Below are 14,724 nucleotides of genomic sequence, written 5' to 3'. Positions count from 1 at the left end.
CCGTCTCAATTATGGGATGTTTTTGGACAGGGACAACCTTGCCTTGAGCAGGGCACTGTATTATTGAAAGGACCCTGAGGTCTCTACCAGCCCTACTTTTTCTATGACTCTGATTTTATGATTTACTGCAGACACATTATCCAGTTTATTTAATCAACTTTTCTGTTGGTCAAGGAACATTCTAATTTGCCAATTTAGTCACTGGTTTTAACTGTTTGATAAATAGTTTATGTGGATGTGAATTGCCAGCAACCATTTGCTTTTTGGAGTCACTATTTGGTACTCACTAGTCACCTGGGGCATTGTTACACGTGCTCCAGTGCATTCGAATTAGAACGTGTTGAGCAGACTCAATTAATCAAGCCTGGTGGAGCATTATAACGAAAATAACCCAGCGTGCTGCAGCATCTCGTGTATTCAGTATCCTGTATTTCAAAATGGCAGTGGGGCACATCTGTCCTTGCTGCCATTTTGAAATGCAGGGTGCTGAATACATGAGACACTGCGGGTGTTATAATTAAAAAAGTTCCCGAGAGCTATGCTAATTCAAATGCTCACCCCTACCCCAGAGCAGGTGTATAGGTGCCCAATGTGTTTTAACCATCTAAACCATATGACATTGTTTCTGCTCGCTCACTGGACAACTGAAGTTTTTTGTGTTTTGTTGTTTTTTTTTTTAAATAGGTAGATAACTATTGCTGAAAGGTGAAGCATAAATTATGAATACTAAATAATTAGTAATCTTTTTGGAGTATGGATACTTTTGTTCAGATATGAATATGAAGGTTTGTGTAAAAAACAGGCTTTCTCCAAACCTTTATGTGAACAAAGCATGTTCACCTGCCAGGTCAGCAATACTTAATACAAGGAGGTCTGAACAGGATTCAGAATCTGAGTAGATGCTTGAAAACATTGTTTTTTCCATGTATAAATAGCACCGTCTACACCCCATGTGATCTCATCTTGAATCTCTTAATCATAGGATAGCGCTATAATTCTTTTCCCTCATGGGGCCTTCTATAATTCGTTGCTGTTCACAACAACTGTCAGCATGCATCAAGTATGTCTACAAGTCTGGGATGCTCTACAATAGGGGTGCTCAACTCCTGGCCAGTGGGACATATTAGCCTGAGAAGCCATGCCATCCAGCCCAAAAGGGTTCCTCATGGGTCTGGAAATTTGGAGGTAAGGATGCAGTAACAGCATTAAAATTGATGCTCTTCTGCTGCCAAATTTCTTGACCCATGGGGAGCCCCCCAGGCTGCATAACATGCACTGCATGCTAGATCATTCCAGTTTGTGGCTGGATTTGTGCATGTGAGATCGAGTTATACATGTGTTGCTGGATCTGGGCACATGGGGTTGCACCCATGGACCAATCTCAAGAAAAATATGACCCACAGACTGACCTTGCACCATTACCTGGCTCAGGAGGCCACAAGGCTGGGCACCACTGCTCTACAATAATTTTTGGCTTTTCAAGCAATCCAAGAGCACAGTGACAGAGCAGTTAAGGTTCTTGCTTGGGCAACAGAGATGTGAATCCAAGCCTGGACCAGTGCCAAAGACTGCTTTCAACCGAGCCAGCTGTAAATGGGCACCTGGACATTTTGGGCTGGGGAATCAAAGGCAGCAAGACCCGATTCTAGTCTTTTTACTCCCTTGTGTGCCACTGGCTAGAGAAACTGATAAGATTTAAACACTGATTCTCAGCCGGAGTGCTGTGGCACCCTGAAGTGCCTTGAAATCCTTTCAAGGGTGCCATACACTGTCAGCACTGTTCAGTGTGCAAACATGATTCACAAGACAAACCCAGAGTTTTTAAATAGGAATCTGTACCGTTAAAAACATTCTGACCTGCTGGGGTCTTTCTGAGTTCTTTGAAACAGATGAATTGTTCTATTATTTTTCTGTAGTCAAAAAAAAAAGTGGAAACTAAGAGCTCATATTTTCCGACGGGTGCCTCAAGTCTATCACAGGGTGCCTTGAATGTACGGGGGGTGCCTTGAGTCTACAAATGTTGAGAACCATTGTTCTAACTAGTCTAACCCAGTGGGCTCTCTACTTCAGCAGCCAATGAACTCTTTTGCCTCATCCCCCTCCTCGCCTGGGCATCTTTTAAATCCATGACTTTCTGGAAAGGGCTGCAGGCTTGGTGTTGCTGTTGCACTTACTTCCTTGCCTTCCTGGACAATCCAGGAACATGGTAGCCTGGTTTGCACTTGTACTTGCAAAAGGAGCCCACTTTGTGCTTATCGTCACGGCAGCGGGCAGTCTGTAGATCTGCATTGGGAACTACCGATGGAGCCCGACACATCAGCTCACAAAGGGCCTCGGGGAAAGACCACAAGCCATCTTCCATGCAGGTCAAGTTGCTGTTGTTTCCTAGGGAGGATAAGATTGCAAATGATAACGAGAGTTCTGTTTTCCTTGGGCAGTTTAGTTGATCAGCATCTTAAAGCTTTGACAAAAAAGGATCCATTCGTTTCTGAAATGGCTTCATTGATTCCAATGGAGTTACGCCTGCTGTAGTTCCTGTATCTTTGGTATTTTACTCTGTATGTACAGAAACAATAAAATTTACCTTAAACAAATAAACACATCCAAAAGCCAATACTCAGCCAAAGACCTAATATTACATTAAAACAACAATCTAGACCTGCAGAGACAACACTGAACACTTCATTCAGACTGCCAGGTACATTTTACTCAACAGTCATCCTCCTCCTACCTGATCAAGAAATAACGTTGGCTAACTCTAAAGCAAGTCCCATGTAGTCTCCATGATATGACAGGATGAGGCAGGAAGACTGGGATTCAAAGAGAAGAATCCCCAGGGCTCTGTAAGATAAGCAGAGGAGTCTTCCTGGCTCTACACAAAGATAGATAGACCTTCTTTAAGCCATCACTGGCTTTTTCTCTTCCCTTCCCAATTTCAGCTCATTGCTAAGGTACTGCTGTGAAAAGTCTCTTGCTCCTCTGATCTGACTTTTGCCCCAGCTTGCTCCTCTGGTCTGACTCATGCTGCAGTTCTGCAGCCCAGTACTGCTGATATACTTGCTGCTGCAAAGTGATGAGCTGTGACATTACGCACAGTGGCTCCCCATGATTGAATTAGCAATGAGTCATTCAACTTTCATCCTCAAGAAGCTCAGTAGCAATGCCTGTTTATCATCATCTATGGCAATATACCAAATGATACCTACACCATATTACTTCAAAAGTGCAAGAAGACCAGAGCTGTGAACTCTTCAACCTGATTCACAAGTGATGTGGCCAGATCCACAAGTAGTTGACCAGTCAAGGACCCGGTCACCTTTTCCTGGCATTCTGCAATGTTTGGTGTGAAACACTTCAACTTTTTATTTGGGATGATTTTGCCCCTTCTCAGATTTGACTAAAACTTCTATTTTCACGTTTGCAACATTTCTCCCCTGAGACATTTTCCATATGTTTTCACTGAGAAGCAACTTTCCTCTTGGAGACTGCTTCATGCTGGACTATTTTCAAAACAGGGAAATTCATGAGCAGTTTTCTTTTTCACTGTGAGGGACCTGGCTGTAGTCATATAGTTAAGGCTGAGTTGAACTTTACACTTAAAATAGGGATTCAACCACCTTGCCCGATACAAAGAGTGTAGTATATCCTCCTACAATATTAAAGATATTTCATATGCCCCCTCTGGAATTCACAACTAGCACTCATATAAGAGGTGATGCTGTACACACACAAGAGCTTTACATGTGTAGTGTGCTTAAATATATAACAGCACTAGGGATGAGTCCAGAGCTAATGGGTGACAGGCTAATAAAACTTCAGCACTTTTTCAAGTTAACGGTGCCTCCTCCCGGTGTTACCAGAAGATCTCATCTGGGACTGTAGGCACCAATGAGAAGCGTAACAAATGCAGGGAGACTCTGACGGGAACTCTGGAACGGAAGCAGAAGTAAACCAGGGTGGGAACTCACCCGGGAAAACAAAAAAAAACAACCAGTAGTGGGAGGGAAGAAGAGAGCAGAATATATGCCTGACTAAAGCAGTTAGAAGACCAAGGTGGAGAAGACAGAGGAGAAAGGTCAGGGTAGGATGGACTGAGGAAGGAGCATAGCAGCGAGAGGGAAGAAGGTATATCTGGGAAGTGTGTGGGTGCCATTGGGAGATGGAAACTCAAGTCTTCAGCTTCCGAAATAAGCAGAAGCAGCATAAAGGTGAGCCAGACATTGGAAATAGAGGAGACATGGGAAGGAGGAAGACAGAGGAAGGAAACATGCTGCTTTGGTACTGGCAGAGTTCCAGGGGCCAGAGCCTCGGCTGTGCCAGAGAGACTCAATCTGTGCTTCCAATCAATGATGGGATGCTCAAAAGCCCAGGGGGCCACTCTGTCCATTGCATCATCCTGTGAGACTCTGGGAAGACAGGGGCCAAAATCCTGTGATCTGAATGCAGTGAACAGATGCACTGCTCTGGCTGGAATTAATCCAATGGAGCACAACTTCCTCCTCCAAGCCTGAGAGCGTTTGGAGGGAGAATCCCAATTCCTTGATTAATAATAAGCAAGGTTGCATTTTGTGCTTGGTGAGGACAAGTGAGAAAAAGGAGAAGGAACTGAGTTCATCCGCTGGATGTCTGCCATTAACACTCAACCTTCCTCACAGGGCTGACGGTGGGATGCCTGGAAACAAACGATGAAACACACGCAAACTTTCTAAGGGTGTTCTGGGTGGGCCAGGTCCTGAAGAGATGCGGAGCATTTGCAACTCCTGCTGACTTCAAAGGGAATTGCTGATGCTCAGCACCTTTTAGGATTTGGCCATCTAGTAATAGTAAAACTTTATGGAATTTCCTTATGTAGCTCCCTCAATAACTGAGAGGCTTCTGTCCCGCCTGTGTGCCCAAGAGGATTTCCTTCTACTCCTTTATTCCTGAACTACTCTCTGCAAAATTTCTGGTTGTGTAGGGTGTGTGAACCTGATGAACATTTTTGAGAATAATTCAGAAGTCACTAATAATAAGCAGTTGCCAGCAGCTTACTTTCTTTCAAGTTGGATTCTGGTGCTCTTTTCGACGCTGAAGTTATTGGCAGACAAATGAGTTAGCACAAGGCAAAAGGGATGGGGTTTACCCTGTGTCAACAGTTCTGCAATAACTGCCTGTGTGCCTGCTCTTACCAAATGGTAGAAAAAAGTGAAAGTGTAGTGGTTAGGTCTCTTCTTTCATTAAAGATTTATTTCTCACCTACCGTGGAGAAAGAGCACACACTTGGGCAGGTACTGGGAGCAGATGATGGGCAGTAAAATCTGGCCCCGTTTTACTTTGAGGCACTGAATTTGTTTGCCCATAGTATGAGTAGCACTTTACTAGCCTAGCAAAAGTTAGTAGGACCCCTTGTGAATAAGGAGTTGTTCAATGCAACTAGATTAATAAGACTCATATCTATAATATAGCTTAGCATGTCCAGTGTGCTCCCAAGCGCAGATGCAATAGCTCTCTCAAGGTACAGCATACTGAACAGCTGCCAGTCGTTGGAATAAAACTTTCACAGGAGCCTAAATCTTAATTTCAAAAGATGCTTAGGTACCCAAGTCCAATGGTATTTCAGTTCTAAGTTTCTTAGACACTTTGGAAAGTTCCCCTCTATGTCCCTAAATTTAACAAATATTTCAGTAAAGATAAAGACCTTTCCATTTTACTGATGGTTTTAAATTCCCATAAAACTGAGCAAGACCAGAGTATCGGGCTTGACTTTTTTCCTGCAGCTTTTAAAAATGTTGATTTTATGGATGCAATATTTGCTGGAATTATTATTTTCAGCTGGTCATCATCAAGGAAATGTCTAAGTAAACCAACATGATGAAGAGGAAGAGCAGAGGAACTTCTAATTTAAATGAAATCATACAAGCCACTGTCTGCTCTCCTTGTTTGTCATACTTAAAATTACATGGAATGATAATATTAATAGGAATCACCCATGTTTCCCATTGAGCTAAAGCACCCTTTGTACCTTTCAGCAGAGCAGGAGGTCGGCAAGTGAAGGAGCACTTCTTCCCAAAAGTGGTGCCCTCACTGCAGTTGAATGTGGCTGGGTAGACGTGGTATTGATCAGGGATACCACAATCCACAGGGTCACAGGTCACCTGTTTGTTCCATTTTCCATCCACGCAAGTCATGGTGATGCTGGACCCCAACTGAAAGAGACACAAAGGCAAAGGCACAACAGTCAGCAAGGGAAAAATCAAAACTAGCAACAATGTAATAACGCCTAGTGGGTATTAACCATCACCTGCAGCCATACCACTGCTCATGTCTATTATCTGTCTTGTCTCATAAGCCAAGAAGAACTGGGCCTGATCATCATCATTTGAAATGGAGGTTTCTAAAGAACATCCATGTGTTGCAAGAAGTGGTGTAGGTGAGTCTATGGTGGATACTTTCCCTTGAGTTACCCTCAAACCTGCATCTTAGCCTGATAAAGATATGCTATTGCTTGTAATGGAGCACTGTAGTGGAGTCCTAATGACCCAAGGTTGTGAAAGACGGTTGTACTTTGTTTAGTAGTAGGATGTTAATCCCTGTTTACTGGAAGAATTTCAATGGGACTGGCATTCTTCTTTACTCGTATACCTAAAATGTGACTATATGTGGTGTTAAGCAATCTCTGCATTTTACCCCAAAGACTGCTCCATTGTCGGAGTAGATGCATATCAATCTGTAAGTCATTCTTACACAAACGGTATCACATACATATAAGTTACTAGTATTTCTAAAACCAGCTATAGAAAAACAAAAATCCATGGGCTTGGTTTTCCCTTACCCTGTTCTTTGTCTTTCTATTTACACTGCAGATGTGGTATGAAATGTTGCAAAATCAGAGAAGCAGATTAACCCCCACTCCGCAAGGATGACAACGACTAACACAAAGTACAGGGCAGCAGGGAATCTGGATTCATATCTGCTTGGTCTGCCAAGAAGAATGGTGACAGTGACTCTCCCAGCCTCTCTGCAGCTGTTGTTATTGCAGAGGATTGTGAATGAGAGAGAAAATCTGGATCTAGAGAGCCAACAATTATGCTCATGCTAGCATCGTGCCTTTGAAGTAACTGGAGGGAATGTATAAGCCACTAGCTCGGAGGGAACCTCTTGCCTGTATCACAATGGCAGAATAATCATAGAAGTTGTTGTAGGGACTGACAAAAGAGTATAGGCTTTAATGAGTTGGGGTGACACCAGGCCCAGCCTCTCCCAGCAGGTGTCATTTTAGGGACTGCTGTAGGAGCAGATGCTAGTTGAGATGCTCCTGGTTACTCTGCTATTTTTTCATCCACTGATAGTTGCTGTTTCTTTGTATTCTGGAAGTGCCTAGCATCTCTAAATGAAACCAGGGTGTCACTGTGCTGGTAACTAAACACACACATGGAAGGAGACAGCCCCCCCAAACAGTTTCCATTCTAAACAGAGAAATGTAGTATCCTTATCCCTATTTTTTTTAGATGGGGACTTGTGGAATAGGAAGGTCACACGTGATGAAGGACATGCAGTGAGTCTGCAGCAGAGCTCAAAAATGAGTTCAGTTCTTCAAAGGGCCAGCTTAGCATCAAAACCACATGGCCATCCTACACTGGTTTTGAGGAGTGACCTCCAAACGTTTATAAACCCTAAAGAGCTGAGCAGAAGGAAAGAGGAGCCACCTTTCTAAAGCTAGGGCTATGCATTTTCTAAGGGGCCACAGTTCAAATTGATGTAAATAGAAAAAAAAAAGGGCACGTCCAAATGTTAATTAAAAAAGGAGTATGGTTAGAAATAGGTCTGATAGTAGTGGGAGACTAAAGGGGGAGGAGGGGAGAGAAAGGAGGTGCAAGAGAAAACACAAGAAGCAGACAGCGAGGTAAAGAGAAGATACCTGCCACAAATGTGACTGAACTGTAGTAATCTTGTGCCTCTGGGGGATATTTTATTCCGGGCTGGCACAGTCACAGGAGATTTGCAACGCCAAGCATTGATCTGGGTTTATAAAAGCAAGGGAAATTTTTCTAGCACACATCAAAGGGACCTGGAATTCCCCTTTGCCAAAACACCCTAATGGTTTCAACAGAAGTTCGGACCTGTCTCCCTTTGATATATGGTTGTATTTAGAATGGAAAAAGCAGTCCCACAGCCTGGAGACTGGAGACTTCCCGAGTGGGCACAAAACCCCTTTTCCAGGCCACTGTGTTTATTTAAACAAACAAACAAACAAACAAAAATGCATCTCCTACTGATCTGCAGTATAATGTGCAGGGAGCCCTAGAGAACCTAAGGCAAAGTGACGTTATAGTCCTCATTTCCAGAGGATGCGTTCTCCGGGGGCTTTTTACTCTAGCTTTGTTGATTTCCAAATTGGCTGAACTATTTTAACAAAGAACGTTCCGACACTTCAGAGAGAAAACGACTTGAATGCATCTGTACTTTAGGGAAGCTGCTTTATGGCATGTGGCTCCGCAGCAGAAAAGTGAGGATATGGAAAACCTTTCCTTGTATTTACACATACCGACACAGCAGCAAATCCAGAGACACCCTATCCCACCTGCAACCCTCCTGTTTGCTTCAGGTCCTGCTTTTGGAGCAGAAGCAGAAAGTGGGCTACTCTCAACCATTAAACGAGACACCCGTTCTGTTGGCAGAGCAGCACCTCAGCTACCGAAGGAGTTCAGGGCCTGATTGATAGATGCCAAATGCCTAGAGCTCCCTGAGATTGTGGTTGGAGTCACAGATGCTCAGTACTTCAGGGAATCAATCCTTAGCTTTTATAGACCAGGGAGAAATACAATCTTCTCCCAAATCCCAACACAGATGTGGTTTTTCACTCCAAGCTGGGTTGTTCCAGGGTAAGCGGAAGCCTCCTTTTCCCATAAGAAACATTATTATTATCTACAAACATGTATATTGTCCATCTCCATGGCTCCTGGGCATTTCAATTTCAGAGGTTAAAACACAAAATCAGAACAAAATAACTGGTGTTAATTAAATCCTAAACAAAATACAGGCCTCTTGCGTTGTTCCCTGCAGGACATTAGGTTCAGGCCCTGATGGAAGGCACATGGATGTGAATTCCAATGTGGGGAAGCTCTGCTCAGAAAACCCAGCTGCCGAGCATGGCGTGTTCTAGCTCAGGGACCAAAAACAAGCGCTTTTCAGCGGATGCAAGAGGCAACTTCTCGAATAAACAGGTCCCAAACCAAACAGGGTTTTAAAGGACATTATCTAAATATCCTGAGCTGCACGCAAACCTGGAAGCTAATATAAAAGGTTGAGTCTAAGGTGTGATTCCAACAAGGAGATTCACACTTTTCAAGCATATGAGTTTTGTCTTAGCTAATGCTTCTGAGAAAGTTCACAGGTAGCTGGCAGCCTGGACACACACCACCTTTACGCTGGTGTAACATGTCCTTAGAGCAGTGCAAGGTAAGGAGCAGACAAACAATACATAAGCCTACACAATATGATGGACACTGCAAATGACCCTGGAAAAAAATCAGTGGTAAAACTACACTGGTTTAAGTTACATAGACCTAGGTTTCCATTTCTATCTTGCGGGCAGGTGTTTGTTTAATGCAAATAGGCTATTCCCACCATTTATTGGAAAGGCATTGTAGTAGTGTCTACTGCAGCAGCCACACCAGGAAAGCTTGCTGTCAGCTGCATAATTTACACTGATGTTCAAAACTGACAAAAGTTATATACAGGCCTGACATGCTGAGCTTACTAAAAAGTAAGCTTGAAATTCAAAGAAGCCTATTAGAAAAGGGACATTTTTCTGTCATTTGGAAGAGATCACTTGTCAGCTGGGCACTTATGCTGCATATATCTACCCTTATGCTCTTTATTTTGATGTGAAAGGATCATCTCCTGTTTTATAATAGGAAAATTAAGTCTTCATACTCTCAGTTCCCCTAGAGTACTTCACCAATGAAACCAACCCGGAGCCTTTACACATGTCTCAAACTCTTCTTTCAGTTCTCATCATGAACAAAAATACTGGCCCCTTACAGAGAAAAAGTATCAGCACGTATGATGGTTGATTTCTCAACTTGTGCCTTTTGTTTTGCAATGTTTTTGGTGAGGCTCTTTGTTTTCAAGGTCAGGGATACTCACTGTACTCTTTAAAGCTTATCTATCATCTGGCATAATCACTTTAATGAATACTAAAACACACTTACTTCTGTAGCAGAACATTACAACAGTGTTTTTTTTACCCCTGGAAGGGAGGTGAAGACTAACTATCTAAACTGAAAATGCAGGGGAAACTGAGATTGTCTAAGAGTAAATTTATCCAAGGCGTCGGTTAGCAGGCCTTCTTGCAAAAAGTACTGTGGGATTTCTGAAAGCTGCATGTTGCCAGGCCATCGGCCAAAAGATGACAGAGCCAACACAGCACAACCCTCCTTTTCTCCATGTGGGTACTTATTCTGTAGTTGCGGTGACTCAGTAAATGAGAGCACCTTCCGAATCACTTGCATCACTTTGGGCAAAGACCACACTGGACCTCGCAGGTCTCCCATGAAGCCAGGCACCAGACACTTGCCAGTTGGCTTGTACGACTTGACAAGACTGTACATCCTAAAACATTTCCAGTGAAGCTCTTGGCTTTTGTATTTGGTACGCTAGCTCTCACTTTGGCCATTTTGTGCTATTCTGACTGGCACTTCCAGTAACTGCTGCTCTCAGCCCCATGCCTCGCACAGTAAGTCTTATGTAAGGAGGGATTAAAAAAAAAATAAAAAAAGAAAGAAAAACAATTCCTCAAAACATCGAGGATGGATTAAGCAAACCAGACCTTAACCAACACCATAAAAGATCTGCTTGTTGGGACTTTCAACAACTTGTGAGAATCCACATCTCTTCCCCACTATCCTAACCCCAGTGTGTTCTTTCTGCAAGAGGCAATTCACGTGTGCAGTTTCCTTTCCTTAAAAATGAACAGCTGTGTACTTCCCTCTAAGTACTCTTCCACTGCTGCCCACTACTGTGCCTCTAATTGAACCCACATGAGCCATGCTTTCTTTTCCTGGCATGATTGATGATGCTTTTGCACAACATTAAGGAGCTGCTGGGTTTTAAATAACACCTCTCGACCACAGCAGCAGTGGCGGTGGCTTCAGGAAAAAATGACAACAAATAACCAAATGATTGGGGCTTTTGCTGAAGGAAAGAAAAAGGGCTGCGGAGTGGAGGAGAAAGGTAAGGAAAACAAAGGGCAGGGGGCAGAGAAAGAAAAAAGGAGGGAGGTGAAGATATAGAAAGAAAAGAAAGGCAACAAAGTGAATGATGGCTAGAAGCGGGCACCATGCTAATGGCTAGTTTAAAATGGTCTTGTACGTGTACTGATAATTTGTCCCGTCATTAACCTACAGGGAGACATTGTTGATGTCATTGAGATACTGAGAGAGAGACCAAAGATAGGTCTGTGCTTCCTTTCCTTTAACTGAATGTAGCACTGATGTACGTGGGGTTCCCTCAATTTTCAGGGTTTGGCGATGGGTGAAGAAGGGGAACACCTCATTGAGTAGCAGATACGTGATCTTCATGTTCCTGCAATGCCTGAGCCCTATGGCTCAGCACAACTGCAGAGATCGAATGGTTCAGCAACAGGTTAAATTTTTAACATACCGAAGGGATTTTACTGGGACACACACTCCTACATGCTCTCAGGTGCTTATGAAAATCTTCCTGATTTCCTTGCTCAGTTCTTCCAGTGTCGTTTCCTGAGATATCCAGAAATTCAGCTCTGGTGTTGAATGTTAGACCGTATTTATTGGCTTGTTGACCATTTGCATAAGCACAGTGATCCTCACTGTCCCTTGTAAAGGCATCAACATCCTTTGAGACCCCTGTCTCCTTTCCAAACACCAGCTTGAGCAAAGCTGCCTTGCTTGCCCTTCGTTAGACCCCATTCAGGCTACCAGATGAATGCAAGGAAGATCTCCAGCTCCGCAAAAATTGTTCAGCAAGGTTCTCAACCCCCCAAAAAACAAACAAAACAATACAACTGGATACAGACAACCTGCCACATGTTTCATCTCATCTCCAGATGTAATCAGAAGAGAAACTGGAAGCTGGAAAGCAACTGTGAGATGACAAATAAAAGCACAACAGGAATCTAACCTGAATATTCCAGAATTTCTGAGAAATTACTTCTTGGACAAACATTACACAAATTGTGGCACGGAGCTCCTCCTGATTCAATAAACTGAAGCCTGGTGGCCCTGAAAAGAAGCGGTCTGTTGTCGGTCAACAAAGCACTTAAGCACAAGCACAACTTTTAAGCATGTGCTTAAAAACTTTGCTGAACAGGGACGGACTGAAGGACACACTTAATCCTTGACTGATTTATACTCAGAGGGCATATCTACATGTGCATATTAATGCACACCAATAAACTCTGGCACATATTGCACCAGAGTTTATTGCTCCTGGGCGCCACTTTTACATGTACGCCTGGGACCACAGGATGTCGAGCAGAGTCACAGCAGCTCCATCTGACAGGAGGCCCAAAGGGTCAGCTTGCCAGCTAGGGACTACACTGACCTGGCTCAACAGGCTGTGGAGGGGCTGGCTGGGGCTTGAGGGTGCTTTAGTGTGGGGCCAGCCAGCAGGCAGCACCCATACTCATGCACACTTGTGCCCTAACAAGCTAGGTCAGTGTTTGCACATTACAAGTACTACTGCAGAGTTTATTAGTTTCCTGTACCCTAATAAGGCCGCATGTGTAGATGCCGAGACATTCTTGTGTAGATGTGCCCAGGTTATACAGAACATAATAAAAAACTGAGCCTTCATCCTAGAACTTTTTGCATTCACTTTCTGGGGAGGGCAATGGATTGCAAAACCTGGGGTGATCGGAGTTGGCTTCGGAGTGTTTTGGTGGATAAGGAATATCCTCAGCTAGTGGCTTTAATGTTCTGCAGTCCTGTTACATGGATCAGACCCAACCTTGAATGCTCTGGGTGAAAAAAAAAAGAGGCTCCGAAACTGAGGTTCTGAGATCAAAAACATATAGTAATAATTGGCATAAATCTCCCCCATAGGGGACTTTTCATATTTAAATGATATGGTGCTGGTGAAATGCCTTTGGGTTTTTTTTATTTGGTTTGTGGATTCCTGTGCGCTCAATGCAAAGATCTCTTCCAACTATTTCCTTGTTCAATCATTCAGGCTTGTTTGAGAATTTGTTTTCTGTTCTGCAAAAATGCTCAGCTGGAGTTAGGGTTCTGGTGCTGATGCCAATTAGGATGGAAGAGGCCCAGCTTGTGGGGTCCTGTATTTGTTTTGTAATTGAGTTGAAAGGGCTGACTCATTCCCCTCCACTCTGTCTCCCCCTCGATGATCTTCTGAAGAGCACAGTATTTTACAAATACAGACAAGCTTCTGAGTGTGACTGCGGCCTTATACATTATCTTCTTTACACACACGCATGCACACACACACACACACACCCCCCTCATTGCTTCTACCACACAAAAATAGGTCCAGATGGGAATTACTGTGTTCACGTCTCACAGACGTGACCCAACTAATATTACATAAACACATCATAGAGGAGAACTAAACTAAGAAACAACTTAAAACTTTGCTCTAAACTTGAAGTGAATGCAGGGATGTGTTGGAGGTAGGGCTCACAGATCTCCTACTCCACCATTACCATTCCCCAAAACAAACAGAAAGCTGAAGTGACTTCTGTGGTCCTAAAAAAATTCACTCCCTTCTGGAAACCAGTATCCTTTTGCCTGGGATGATTTATCCCCAGAGCTCACAAAAATTCTTGTGCAGAACAAACAGTTTGTCTTTGGAATGCACCAGACTGCACTAAGCGTCAGGTATTTGGGAAACGGGGATGGGAGGACAGGGGAATGGGAAGAAGGAGTCCAAAGACAGTCCTCCAGTTTCCCACTAAAAAGTTTTCACAAACACCCATCACTTCCAATCTCACATGTGAACTAGCTTGCTATAAATGCACTCAATGTGCTGCACTCAGAGACCAAGTACAAACATTTCCCAAACAAAATGAGTGTACATTTTCCAAGAGGCATTACCTCCCCTTCTTAGTTTTGTTTAAATGAGAAAACAAATTAACATATTTCCCAGTCGCTGACTTTTTCTGCTCGCACATGCACCTGTGGTACTAGAGTCTTAGGGCATCATTAAAAGAAGACAATACATCATGCTCTGAATCCCTTCTTAATTACATCTGAAAAAGTCTGGATTCATTCTATCCTTGATTCCTTGATCTTTGTGCACCTCTGCACTGTCAGGGTCTGCCTGGAAGTGGATACTTGGAAATACTGCAAAGGAAGCAAGGCTTGTGATGCTTCGGGCCCAGCCAAAGGAATCTCAGCTGATAGCCGATCCTCATGAAATTTCAGGCCAGTTTTCCAGTTCCAGTAAGATCAGATAAGTTCTGAGTAGCCACCAAAATGTTTGGGTGCTTTTCCAGACTCCAGAAAAAATAAAAAGAACTATGCCAATTAGAACATTTCTTTTTTAATGAGGTTAGAATATTAGAGCATGGTTTTATAAAGTTTCCTGCCTACTCAGATAGGAATGCGCACACACGGGCGCGCGCGCGCACACACGCACACTAAGTTAAATGGCCTGTTGAGAACGAGCATTCCCCAAGAACAGGCCTGGAAGTAAGGAGACCTGGACCCTATATTCAGCCCTGCCAATAATCATCTATTGATCTCGGGTCAT

General features: G+C 43.4%; 1 protein-coding gene across 1 annotated transcript in view; it reads right to left on the bottom strand.

Moving 5' to 3' along the window:
* The window catches only part of PAPPA (pappalysin 1), a 220,807-nt gene that overhangs the window by 25,672 nt on the left and 180,411 nt on the right, over positions 1 to 14,724 (bottom strand). Inside the window, exons 15-16 of the mRNA XM_019540642.1 lie at positions 6,002 to 6,185; positions 2,175 to 2,385 (exon numbers count right to left, since the gene is read on the bottom strand). Coding sequence (XP_019396187.1) covers positions 2,175 to 2,385; positions 6,002 to 6,185 — 395 coding nt within the window. The remainder of the gene's footprint in view (positions 1 to 2,174; positions 2,386 to 6,001; positions 6,186 to 14,724) is intronic.

This window comes from Crocodylus porosus, unplaced genomic scaffold, assembly GCF_001723895.1.
Source record: "Crocodylus porosus isolate Cpor-Errol unplaced genomic scaffold, CroPor_comp1, whole genome shotgun sequence".
In the NCBI taxonomy this organism is placed as follows: Eukaryota; Metazoa; Chordata; order Crocodylia; family Crocodylidae; genus Crocodylus; species Crocodylus porosus.
The sequence above is the reverse complement of the archived record's forward strand: the minus strand, read 5'-3'. Positions and strand labels throughout refer to the sequence as shown.